The 13,750-nt window shown below is 51.0% G+C and overlaps 1 protein-coding gene across 1 annotated transcript; it reads left to right on the top strand.

The window, feature by feature from the left end:
* The first annotated feature begins 3,566 nt into the window (after positions 1-3,566).
* otx1 (orthodenticle homeobox 1) lies at positions 3,567-9,964 on the top strand. The gene is given in 5 exon segments (XM_078405705.1): positions 3,567-4,146; positions 4,421-6,538; positions 6,681-6,865; positions 8,740-8,976; positions 8,979-9,964. Coding segments are annotated over 4 exon segments (927 nt in total). The 5' UTR covers positions 3,567-4,146; positions 4,421-6,432; the 3' UTR covers positions 9,378-9,964.
* The last annotated feature ends 3,786 nt before the right edge of the window (positions 9,965-13,750 follow it).

The raw sequence follows: 13,750 nt of genomic DNA, 5'->3' as shown, positions 1-13,750 counted from the left end.
GGTAACCGGGTCAGGTGCGGCTTGTCCAGTTACAGGTAACCCAGGTCAGGTGCGGTCACACGGGCTTCATGTCAAAGCTTTCAAACCTTGGATGTTAAATGCAATCGACCGTGATTGAATAAATTTCAATGAATGTGTTAACATTTTAAACCGCACCATAACATTATTCTTTATCGTTACTTCGATCATTATTTATTGAAATAAGGCCAATAAAATGGCATGAGATATTTTGCACGCGGTGTTAGTGCGGCCAGGTTTCCGTAAACCCACTTCCCCGGGAGACTGAATACTTTGTGTTTACCTTCACATTCACAACATGGACCAGGAAGCTGAACAAAAGCACAATCTCCTCCTGCCCGCGGTGTCAAAGCTTGAAGTTTAAACAAGGGTTTTTTCTGCAACAAAACTCATAAACTAACACTTTTGTCTGAGATAATTTTGTAGATGAGTTAGACCCGCTGCCAATACAGGGACTGCTGCGGAGAATGTGTCTCACCAACTAACTGCAGGTCACAGCGGTGTATTTGTACATTTTATAAACCCGCGCCCACGTTATAATATTTCACAGAAGCACCGAACCCCACTCTGTCCACGTGAACCCCTCATTGTACCCGCTCATATTGAACCCCTCATTGTACCCGCTCATATTGTACCCCTCATATTGAACCCCTCATTGTACCCGCTCATATTGAACCCCTCATTGTACCCACTCATATTGAACCCCTCATTGTACCCGCTCATATTGAACCCCTCATTGTACCCACTCATATTGAACCCCATCATCGCACCCCGCCTGTCCCCGCGTCCAGAACATTGTCCACGCCATAGTTCATCAATCCATCCGCAACATTTTACAGTGAACACTAATCTGCGATACATTTATAATCCTTGGATATTCTGGTCCCTAGTTTGTACAACCCGGACTCGCGGCCGCGGGTGTTTTTATTTCGGTTAAAGTAGGCCATTCCTCCCACTAAGGGAGATTTAAAAAACAATCTTCCACGGACCATCTGTTTTCACACAAGAGTCTTTGCAATCGCCAGACTAAAGACAGACTCGCCCGCGAATAAATGGAGAGAATAAGTTTATGTCGATCCTTCCCTGTCGTTCTGATACTTGTTCTGTCTGTCGGCGCCGCTCTTGGTCAGTTTGACGGCCACAGTGAGTTGGATTTGGACCCAGGTGGTTGATCTGTCGGCTACTCGCTGCAACTCAAACTCCACGGATTATTTGGGTCCATTCCTGTCCATTGCCGATAATATTCTGAGTTAAAGGCAATTTTCTTACCAATTATTCAGCAAAAGTGCACAATATGTTTAAAGTTGCGTCGGCCACAGTCCACTATAAGTCACGTCACATCGAAAACACCCTCAATCATTATTATAACGAAGAATAAAATGTAAATCACATGATTCACAGCCTTACCTGTCAGTTACAAGTGGACAGGACAAACACTCACATAAAGACTAAAGAACGCGTAGACTCGCACTTTGTCAACTTTCGGCGCTTCATCTACGAGTTGCAGAGACCGAGGTTGGAAATTATCACATCTGGGCTCTTTGAAGTTTTAAATGTAGCTTTAGGTGTTGAACGCCGAGATTCCAATCCCCTTTTCACGGAGCCCTTGACGTGATTTCAGCAAATAACCAAGTGTGGCCGTTACAATCTGCTGGGGAATTTATCCGGTCGCTCGCATTGCGGCCGCGCCATATTTTATTTATTTGGGTGAATGTGCGTATCCCGCGGCAGTCTCGTCTCTGGCTTGAAGCTTTGAAGGAACGAGAGTCAAAAGTTTTCTCACTCGCCCGCCCGATCCAAGGCTTTCGTCTCGGCTTCAAGAAAATTCGACTGCGATTTCGGATTAGACGAATACTCTTATTACAAAGGTTAGTGCCATTCGATATCTTCATACTTAACACGGCAATGGTCATCCCATCTTAAACACAGCCTTCACTGAATGAAAACCGCCACTAAATCCTCGCTATCTTATGGGGGATTCGCCGCCAAATTAGCATTATCTTTTATTATCGAATTACAATTTTAAAACCTTGAATATTCACAAAAATGTATCGCCAAAAATGTTATTCAAATAGTATTGCCGAACACTCGTATTCCACACAATAATAACTTCACGAATTAGAAATTAACTCGATAATTAGAACGACAATTTTCGCCCAAATCACATGAAATATCTCAGTGACGATGACAATATAAAACCAAAACTATGCATCTGTCCGCATGGAAAATTAACAATGGCATGTGATCTTGTGTTTTTCTAAAGGCATTAGCATTTTTTAAACGATGTTAATGTTAATCCCGAACAATTTCTAATTATTTCGAATGATTGGTTGCATCTCTCCTGCTCATAGTAACGAAATCTTATTCTCATGGAAATTCCCTGTTTCCATGTAAAATCATCTTCCTTGAAGTTTTCACTTTTCAAATGCACCAGTGAAAAAACAAAATTAAAAAAACTTTTGAAAACTGCATTTATTGGTGAGTTGTGCTGAATGGATCCGTGACCTTTTGTTATAAAAGATGTTCGTATCGATGACTTTAGTGAGCGAGAGGGAACTCTTGTAAACCCTCTTTGATGAGGCGTGTGATTGGTCGTCTGGCGGCTATTTACTTTGAACGTTAGCTCGCTTTCAGCTCCCGCTTCAATTAGAATGAGTTGATTTTGTGGGAGCAACAAAAGAATGGGCAAAGGCTTATTAAAGTCTTCTGTGGAATCTACCGAACCTTTCAAAAACAGTTAAGGATATTCTGTGCTCTCCATGATATTCTGTTACCGTATTTTATTTGTTCACCAAAGAAAAGTGACGCTTGCAGAGTGCTTTCTTTGATACTCGCCACCGACGGTACTTGTCCAAATCATTTATTTTCCGCCATGGCGTATTTTTTCTTTTGAGATTTCGATTAAAGGCAGTCCCATTAAACTTTACACTGACTATTCCGAAATGTATTTCTAAGTGGGGATTAGGCCGTCATCAATATTCATGAGAACGTGCAATTTCAAACAAACCAAAAACTCAACACAAATTTCTTTCGGTAATTATTTTGTAAGTCGGACTCGGACAAGGAACCAAAACATATTTAACATCGTCTGCTTTTGATCGTTGGGAAAAGTCGCACATTTATAAACAGTATTTTATTTGTGGATAAAATTTGTTAAACCTAAGATAAGTTTTAAGATAAGTTTATAATTCAGTTTGAAGGAATATTTAATTACACCGGATGCAAATCTCTCAGCGGGTATCAAGAATCTTTTTGTGGTATTTGTAATAAATTAATTTCACAACGAACGTGCAGCGTTTATATATGTTTATTTAACTGCAAATATGTTTATTTAACTGGAATTATTTTGCACCTAGTTCCAGATCTGTTTACATTAATTACACACATTTCTCTGGATAAACCATCGCTTCACCTGCTGTAAACTTTCAGTTCCCGTCTCTGGCGGATCGGCGGCTCGAACCAGCCACCTCCCCCCAACTCCGGCTTTTGGCCATTGGGGGCGTTGACCGCGTCACCGCGTCCAGGGCGGTATCGCTCCGCCGGGAAAGTCGTGTGCGGCGTCAGTGGGGCAGGGCGGCAGGTGATTGGCTTGTCCGGCCCGACGTCAGGTGGTTCCGCCAGGCTGAGGCTTCACATAGAAGCGGGGCGGCGGTGAGGTGGTCCCAGCCCGGCCCTCGCTCCCCGTCCAGAGACACCAGCCCAGAGACCAGACACACCAGCCCCAGACCAGCCCAGAGAACCACCAGCCAGCCAGCCCGGCCTGGCCCAGAGAACCAGCCCGCCCCAGACCAGACACACCAGCCTGGCCCAGCCCAGAGAACCACCAGCCCAGAGACCAGACCAGCCCACACAGGTACTACCTCTTCACATAAAAGTGGGGCGGCGGTGAGGTGGTTCCAGCCCGGCCCCTCGCTCTCCACCCAGACACACCAGCCAGCCCGGCCCGGCCCGGTCCAGAGAACCAGAGGTCAGCCCAGACCAGCCTGAGACACCCCCAGACCAGACATCAGCCCTGCCCGGCCCAGCGCGGCCCAACACTCACCCAGAGACACCACAAGCCCACAGATCAACCCAGACCAGAGAACCGCCAGCCCAGTCCTACACTCGCCCAGAGCCCAGCTCAGCCAGGTACTACTCTTCACATATAAGAGGGGGCCCCAGCCCGACATTCGCCCACTTCATCCCCACCAGCCCTGTATTAACCCGGCCCGCCCAACGAGGTGCCGCTTCATCTAGAGCGGCGAGTTGTCCCGGACCGAGCCGGAGTCCGCGTTCATTCACCCGCCGCCAGTTCCCACTCACCCACCCCCAGCCCGGTACTCGCCCGACCACTACTCCCTCCACTCCACTCTGGCTCTTCGGCCCGTCCTCCCACGCCTAACTTGTCCCTGTTGTGTTGCAGACCCGGCTGAGGTCCCAGTCAGCGCCGGCCGCAGGTGAGTGCGGATTCCCCGCAAACTCTGCACTTTTCCGCAGCTGCTGAACTCGGCGCAACTTGTGCAGGTTCGTCGGGCGCGGAGGGTTCCTTGTCGCTGGCGTTTAGTTACAGTTCAGGTCGGGCTATGAATTTAACTTTGTGACAGAATAATCCCGCCAACAGCTCCCAGAGTTTGTAAACCTTCTCATTTTATATTTTATTATTTTTTCTCTATCCAAAATGTAACAATTGCAGAATTTTACCAATTCAGGGTCGAATAAAAAGCTGAAATCCACTTCCCGCTAATTGGAGAGGCGTGTTTTCGGGTTTTGTTAATTTATTTTGCTGATAAGGTTTGCCTTCAAATTGACTTCCCCCGAGGTCTAATCTAAATTGTAATTGACTTCATTTGCACACAGCTATCGCCTTTTAAATGGGAACAGGGGTTTAGCTGGACCCGTGGAGGTGAAACGTTTGGTTTCGGACTCTGTTTGCGAGTCGCTGTAATTTTCTCCACAATCCTCTCTCTGATGTTATCGCCCCACGTTTGAGTGTTCGATTAAAATGCCCGCGCTGAATATTCAGTTTGATCTAATTGTTTCTTAATTAGAAACCTTTTAGATTTGTGTTGAGAGGGAAACGAGTTGTTTGGAGACGTTGAACTCTATTGCATTTGGTCTAGGATGCCATTAACATTTTATTAAAAACGAGGTCGAAGCGGTTCAATATTCCGGTTAATATTTCGTTGTAAAAAGTCGGCTTGATCGAAACCAGAGTAAACAATTATTTTTATTCTCGAAGCGACACTTATTTATTTTTGTGGGTCTTCCCAGAGGTCTAATCTGCGTTGTAATTGAGTTTGTATCCAGTGTTCGCCCTTAAAACCAGCTGGTAGATTTATCCAGATCTCTCGAGAAAAGCTTGTCACAAAAAACTAGAATGTATTTGTAACAACGTAAATGTGAATGAACAAGTTCCCGTGGCAACTCTTCTGTCCAATGTATCTCGCCCGGTCTCTAGTTTAAATATTCTTTAATTTCTCCCAAAGTATAATTCTTAATTTCACAAAACGTTTGTCGGGTTTGAAAAAAGAAGTTATTTTAGCAAAGTTTAAGGGTATCAGGGATTGAAGTGGAGGGAGGGCAGAAACATGGAATTATCTAATTAGGTTGGTCGGGACAATTCTACAATAATCACCCCAAGATTCCTTCAGTCGCCAGAACAAACGACCATTGCATTTGTGGGGAATATTTGTACAGGAGATGTCAGTGGAGCGAGATCGTCGGAAATTTTCACTTAAAACTAAAACAATTAATGAAGTGATTTGTATTTTTTGAGCCGCGAGGAAGGCGATCGATCAGAGAGATATGAAATGTTTCAGTTAGTATAAGAAAGTAACTGCAGATGCTGGTACAAATGTTTCAGTGGTCGCAGTGCTGGATGTTTGGTCTCTGACACTAAATATACATTAGTTTGGGCGGCGAGGGAGAGCAGTTTTAACAATTTTGTTCAACTCAAATTTCGTGTCGCCTTTTGCGAGAAACTCCACCATTTTGGGTTGAACGATTTTAAACAATTTTAACTTTCCCAAAGTTGTTAAATTGTGAATCCGCGACCGGTTTGTTTCCAATATTCCCTTAAAATAAAACGGCCCGAAATAAAACTCTGGCCGCGGAAGCCGTGGTCGTTAGTTGAGGAATATTCACGGGATTTCAGAGGTGGTTTGTTGCGAGACGTCGCTGGCGTTTTGGTAATTTGATGATTTCCAGCAAAGAGGCCGCGAAATTAAACGTTTAATCACCTGAGCTGTAGCTTCGAGCCGCCACAGTTTCAGGATGAACGTGTTAAACTGTTTCACCGCGTCACGATCGGCCTCACAGCGAGGAACATGTTTAATGAATCTGGTTTTCTCGCAGTGAGCGGGCCTCGCGTTTGGACATTTTCACAACACGGTCGCGTTTGGAAGATTTGGAGATTTGAAGACCAGAGTTTTTAGCATGATGTCCTATCTCAAACAACCTCCTTACGGCGTGAGCGGCCTCGGGCTGAGCGCGTCGGGCATGGACCTTCTCCACACCTCTGTGGGTTACCCAGGTGAGATGCGCCGCTTAGACATTAGATGCCGACACTCGGGAACGTGTTGTGTTTAGTGTTTGAGTCGCGCCCTCCGTGTCCAGGGTTTGGGCGCTGGGATTTGTTGGGGCTGAGTTGGGACTGGGGGGAAGTTTCTGAATTACTCTGGAAGTTTCAATTTGCGTCTGTTCCACCCACTTGTAGCCACTCCGAGAAAAACAGCGGCGAGAACGCACCACCTTCACCCGCTCTCAACTCGACGTGTTGGAGTCGCTCTTCGCCAAAACGCGATATCCCGACATCTTCATGCGAGAAGAAGTGGCGTTAAAAATTAATCTGCCCGAGTCGCGGGTCCAGGTGAGTTTAACGCGGGTCCAGGTGAGTTTGACGCGGGCCCAGGTGAGTTTGACGCGGGCCCCAGGTGAGTTTGACGCGGGTCCAGGTGAGTTTGACGCGGGCCAGGTGAGTTTGACGCGGGCCCAGGTGAGTTTAACCCGGAGAGAAGAAAGCGGCCAGAATTCCGCCAGGAATCGCCGCTTCAACATCTCGCTGCGAGAACAAACTTCAGTGTAAACTGGAGCCGTGACTGCCCGCACTGCGGCCCGGGGAGAGTGAGAATGAGACGGGGGACGGGGGTGAGAATGAGGGGGGGGGTGAGTGAGTGAGACGGGGGTCGCCGCTCGTCCCCGGTGCCGGGGATCTCTGGAACGACAAAGCTCCGGCATCGGGAATGAAACGCGTTCCTCGTTCACGTCTGAAGTGGATTTAGTTGTAGCCGGTGTTTCTGAACTTGTTTGTGAAGTGTAATCCCGGGTCTCGGGCTGTCCTCGTGTAACGTGTTGGTGGGTCTGTTGTACATTCGACTGTTGGATTATTTTAAATCCTCGACTATTAGACTTCTGGGGATTTCATTTGGCGGTGGAATTGTCTGCAAAGTCGGGGTGACCTGATCACATTTTACAGCGGCTGGAATTCAGTTCCGTTTGTCCAGTTGGTCAGATTTTTTAAAACCCATGGCAATAAGTTTTAGAAAGTCTTCCAGTTGTGAAGTGACCGCCGCCCGTCCGCCGCCCGTCCGCCCCCCCCCCCCGCCCGTCCGCCCCCCCCCCCCCGCCCCCCCCCCCGCCCGTCCGCCCCCGCCCCCCCCCCCGCCCGTCCGCCCCCCCCCCCCCCCCCCCATCCGGCCCAAAGACGGGTTCGCATTCCGCGCACAGGTGCAGTTTGGGGGCAAGTGTAGCGCAGATTGACCAGGTTAATGCCCGGGATGGCGGGACTGACAAATGATGAAAGAATGGGTCGACTTGGAATTGTGAATCTGTGAATTCTCTGCCACTGAAGGCAGTGGAGGCCGATTCACGATGTGTTCATGAGAGCGTTAGAGTTAGCTCTTGGCGCTAAAATAATGGAGGGATGTGGGGAGAGGCAGGAGTGGGGCAGTGATTGTGGGCGTTAGGGTGATCACAGTGAATGGGGCGCTGGCTCTTATTTTTCTATGTTTCTAAATTTGGTGCTGAGTTTTGGTGCAAAGTCAAGTCAAGTTTATTTGTCACGTACACACACACACACACACACACACACACACACACACACACACACACACACACACACACACACACACACACACACACACACACACGATGTGCAGTGAAATGGAAGTGGCAATGCCTGCGGATTGTGCACAAAGAAGAATCACAGTTACAGCATATAAATAAAGTTAATATAGTGTAGACAAAATGTAGTCCCTGGAGTTATAAAAGATGTAGCTGAATGGCAATCGACTAAAAGAGGGCAGTTGGATGACAACGTTGAGTCGCAAGATCTTCCCGCACTTTGATTCCAATTAAACCGTCTGGGAATTATAGTCGCTGCCAATGAAGAGGGGGGGGGGGGGTCGCGGGGTCTGGTCCGGGCCGGTCCTGTGTCCCGGGGGGGGGGGGGGGGATGAGGGTGGGGATGAGGGTGAGTGGGGGGTGAGGGGGGGGGGGGTGGGGATGAGGGGGGGGGGTGGGGTTGAGGGGGGGTGGGGTTGAGAGGGGGGGGGGGATGAGGGTGGGGGGGGGGGGGGGATGAGGGTGGGGGGGGGGTTGAGGGGGGGGGGGGTGGGGATGAGGGTGGGGGGGGATGAGGGTGGGGGGGGGATGAGGGTGGGGGGGGGGGGGAGATGAGGGGGAGCCAGTTGCCGGGCCGGTGTCAGTAACATGTGTCTGCTTGTCTCCGGTGGTCGCCCTCAGGTGTGGTTCAAGAACCGTCGGGCCAAGTGCCGGCAACAACAACAACAGAGCGGCGCCGCCAAGACGCGGCCACCGAAGAAGAAGTGTTCGCCGCCGCGGGAGAGCAGCGGCTCCGAGAGCAGTGGACAGTTCACGCCGCCGGCGTCGTCTGTGTCGGTCTCGGCCTCAGGCTCAGGCTCGGCCTCGGCGCTCAACCCGCCCGCGTCCATCTGGAGCCCGGCGTCCATCTCCCCCGGGGGTCGCGGAGCCGCTGGCGGGCGGAGGGGTCGTGTATGCAGCGCTCGGCGGCCGCTGGTTACCCCGTGGCTTACGGACAGGGCGGCTACACACAGGGATACCCCACCTCCACCCCCTACTTCAGCGGCATGGACTGCAGCTCATACCTGGCGCCCATGCACACGCACCACCCGCACCAGCTGCCCGCACCCATGGGTGCTCCCACCATGTCTGGGCACCCACTGGGCCAGGCTGGGCCCCACCATCACCAGGGCTTACGCGGCCTGCCTCCATCCCCCTTCAATGCGCCCGACTGCCTGGATTATAAGGAGCAGGGCGCGTCCTGGAAACTCAACTTCAACGCACCCGACTGCCTGGATTATAAGGAGCAGGCGGCCGCCTGGAAGTTCCAGGTGTTGTGAAGCCGGAGTCTTTTTTACCCCCCAAATTGTGACAACCGAGCCGGCTTTACCCCCAAACTGAGACAAACTGGCGCTTTCTCCGGCTCCGGCTCCCGCTGGGACTGACAATCTTGACAATCTACCTGCTGTCTATTTTAATTGGATATTGAATGCTGATGTTTGTGTTTCGACTTTTAAAAGGCATCAAATAATGGCGGGATACGTGTCTAATGTGGGGTTCAGTCACGCCTGCCTGCAGCGTTATGTACAGCCAGACCTGCGAGCACCCCAATAAAGTGTAAACTGTGGGGCTGAGATGGGGAATAATTCCCAACACTTCCCGCCAGTCGCTGCGGCCTCAGTAACTCGTGGCTTCGTCACATTTAACATTGACTCTAAATACTCCCTTGTCTCCCGGGTTACGTCGCATTTCGCCCCCGTGTCGATCGTGGACGTGTAGATATTGGCGCCGTTGTCGGGGTCACTTTGTGTTCATTATATTCGCGGGTTTGTCGCTAAATGAGGATCTTTCTCCTCCCCATCAACATCAGTGTTGGAAGTAGTTTTAAGGGCGCCGCCGTCATCTCCATTATATATAATTAAAGAATTGCGGAGAGCCGGTGTCTGCGTGTTTTGTGTCGTGGGGGAGGAGGGGGGAGTTGGGGGGGTTTGAGGGGAGGGGGGGGGGGGGGTTGAGGGGAGGGGGGGGGGGGTGTGAGTTGGAGGGGGGGTGTGTGATCCGTGTGCAATAGACCCGCACTTTCCCCACTGTAATCAGCAGCAACTGTCGGTCACCGAAGCGCAAACCGACTCCACGCGGATCCAATCCCGGATCAGGCGCCTGTTGCTCGGATTAGCTGTAGATGTCGGTCCGCGGACCCGAGACTCGTTCACAACGATCCCATCATAACATGGAGCGACTCAAGGAGTTGATCAAACCGCGGGCACCGCTGAGTAACTCGGCACCTCCACCATCTCTGTCCAGGGGTCAAGTCTTTGGACCAAGTGGTTTAACTGGAGGCTCCGCGGTACAAACTGTTCCGCAGATAGTTCGGATTAGAGACACTTTCGTTGATTTAAGGTGTCACAAAATGCTGGAGTAACTCAGCGGGACAGGCAGCATCTAGGAGAGAATGAATGGGCGACATTTCGGGTCGAGACCCTTCTTCAGACTGAGACTGATTATTAATCGTTTATTAGGCATTTAATCGTTGATTGAAGTGTTGGTTTTGTCCGCCGCTTCTAACGCGTTTACTGACGCATTTGGCAGTTTCTCCGTTAAATCCCGGGCTGGGAATTTTTAGGATCGAGTCTGACTTGGTTTTAGATTCACTCTTGCAATCCAAATTAATCCGCGTTCATCAACAAGACCGTAACTGTAACAAATATCAACGCATGGGGATTTGATTGACTTAAGTTGCGCTCTGTGGATTCACGGCGAGGGGGGGTTTAGTTTAAATGGCCATTTGCCCGTCCCTGCAATATCCTGATGCTATTTGAATGGAGATAAACTCCAGCCGGATGAGTGTAGTGTTTATCCAAGTTGTTGGTTGAATACAGAATTTACACAAACATCTCCTGCGCCAATGCCGACAGTTTATAAAACGAGTAAATAAATCCTTTAGGAGGTTGTGTTCGGTCCTTTCCTGATAATTGAGTCAAGGTTGAGGGTGTCGCCTCGCCCCTGGTCTGCCGTCCCTCGGGTTGATTTAAAAAGCTTCAGTTAATTTTGCCAACGACCGCCGTGTGAAAGTTTCGAGACTAAAGATTTCCCGTTTCTGGTTCCCCTCCCGCCAGCAGTTCGGGATGTGTTAAAGAAACTTCTTAATCCTAAACTACTGAGCGGCGAGAAGGGGTCGGGGGTGAATGGGAACAGTGAGCGCAGAGATCGTTTAGACTTTACAAATTATTCGTTTCCATAAACTATTGTAACTCTGTGTTTTTCTTGCCTTGAATGTCAAACCGCTGGCAATAATCGAATGATTTTTAGTGTTCACTTTCAGTATTGGGATGCCGAATCTAGAATAATTTAGTGCCTTGAATCTGTTTAAATTCCCCTCTGCTGAGCACAATATTCTTATTGTTTGATCTCAATGCGGGCGGGGATTTATTCTCCAAGGATCAATATTGATTCCTATTCTAATCTTGAAAGTACACTTTTACTGAACATCAATCCCTATTTGGGGCATAATTCAGACTCGTGAAAAGTTAAATTAAAACGGGTTTATTATATTTAGAGGTCCATTACTTTGTTGAAATTGCCAATTGTATATTAGAAGGTAGCCTAACTTTCAAGGATTTTTTACAACTGCGTCTTCTGAGTTTGTACTGGACTGAGTTTGTTAAATGTTTGTTTTTTTCTTCCTTTCTGTCACCTGAAGTGATCGCACCTCCAGCCCCATCTTCCTATTCCCACAGAGACCGTTCCCTCTGTAACCTCCTGGCTCAATCATCTCTTCCCACCCAAACCACCCCCTCCCCAGGTACTTGCCTCTGAACCGCAGGAGATGTTACACCTGTCCCCAGGTGAGGCAGAGGTTCACCTGCATCTCCTCGAACCTCAGTTACTGCATCCGCTGTTCCAGATGTGGCTTCCTGCACATCGGCGAAACCAAGCGACTGTTTCGACAAACACTTCCACTCGGTCCACGACCACTCGGTCACACGACCACTCGGTCCACGACCACTCGGTCCACGACCACTCGGTCCACGACCACTCGGTCCACGACCACTCGGTCCACGACCACTCGGTCCACGACCACTCGGTCCACGACCACTCGGTCCACGACCACTCGGTCCACGACCACTCGGTCCACGACCACTCGGTCCACGACCACTCGGTCCACGACCACTCGGTCCACGACCACTCGGTCCACGACCACTTCGGTCCACGACCACTCGGTCCACGACCACTCGGTCCACGACCACTCGGTCCACGACCACTCGGTCCACGACCACTCGGTCCCACGACCACTCGGTCCACGACCACTCGGTCCACGACCACTCGGTCCACGACCACTCGGTCCACGAGGCCCATGAATCTCCCGGTTGAGAACCATTTCAACTCCCATTCCAACCTCCATGTCCCCCCTCCCATTGCCAGTCTGGATAAATGAAGGAACAGCACCTCGTATTCAGCTCACCGCCTAACTCAGCCACGATCACATTGAATGGCGGTGCTGCCTCGAAGGGCCGAATGTCCTCCTCCTGCATCTATTTTTCTATGCTTCTATGAACATTGAAATCTCTCATTTCCAAGTTAACCCCTCCCACCCTTCCCTAAACCAAGTTTCCCATTTCCATTTCTCTCCCTCCATTCCCTCCCCATCCCCTCCCTCCATCCCCTCTCTCCATCCCCTCTCTCCATCCCCTCTCTCCATCCCCTCTCTCCATCCCCTCTCTCCATCCCCTCTCTCCATCCCCTCTCTCCATCCCCCTCTCTCCATCCCCTCTCTCCATCCCCTCACTCCATCCCCACACACCATCCCCCTCCATCCCCTCACCCATCCCCTCATCCCATCCCCTCTCATCCATCCCCTCACACCCATCCCCACTCTCCATCCCCTCTCTCCATCCACCACTCTCCACCCCACTCTCCATCCCCTCACTCCATCCCCACTCTCCACCCCCACACCCAACCCCTCACCCTCCACCCCACACACCAACCCCACTCCAACCCCTCACTCCACCCACACTCCCTCCCCTCACCCATCCCCTCTCTCCATCCCACACACCATCCCCCTCTCCATCCCCACACCAACCCCACTCTCCATCCCCACACACCAACCCCTCACCCATCCCTCACACCATCCCCCTCACCATCCCCTCACTCCATCCCCTCTCTCCACCCTCACTCCCATCCCCTCACTCCATCCCCTCTCTCCATCCCACACCCACCCCACTCCAACCCACCACTCCACCACCACCCACCATCCACCCTCCCTCCATCCCCTCCCTCCATCCCCTCCCACCATCCCCTCCCTCCATCCCCCTCCCTCCATCCCCTCCCACCATCCCCTCCCACCATCCCCTCCCACCACCCCCTCCCACCATCCCTCCCTCCATCCCCTCCCTCCATCCCCTCCCTCCATCCCCTCCCTCCATCCCCTCCCACCATCCCCTCCCTCCATCACCTCCCTCCATCCCCACCCTCCATCCCCTCCCTCCATCCCCTCCCTCCATCCCCTCCCTCCATCCCCTCCCTCCATCCCCTCCCTCCATCCCCTCCCTCCATCCCTCCCTCCATCCCCTCCCTCCATCCCCTCCCTCCATCCCCACCCTCCATCCCCTCCCTCCATCCCCTCCCTCCCTCCCCTCCCTCCATCCCCTCCCTCCATCCCCTCCCTCCATCCCCTCCCTCCATCCCCTCCCTCCATCCCCTCCCTCCATCCCCT

The sequence above is a fragment of the Rhinoraja longicauda genome, chromosome 9 (assembly GCF_053455715.1).
Source record: "Rhinoraja longicauda isolate Sanriku21f chromosome 9, sRhiLon1.1, whole genome shotgun sequence".
Classification (NCBI taxonomy): domain Eukaryota; kingdom Metazoa; phylum Chordata; class Chondrichthyes; order Rajiformes; family Arhynchobatidae; genus Rhinoraja; species Rhinoraja longicauda.
The sequence above is the reverse complement of the archived record's forward strand: the minus strand, read 5'-3'. Positions and strand labels throughout refer to the sequence as shown.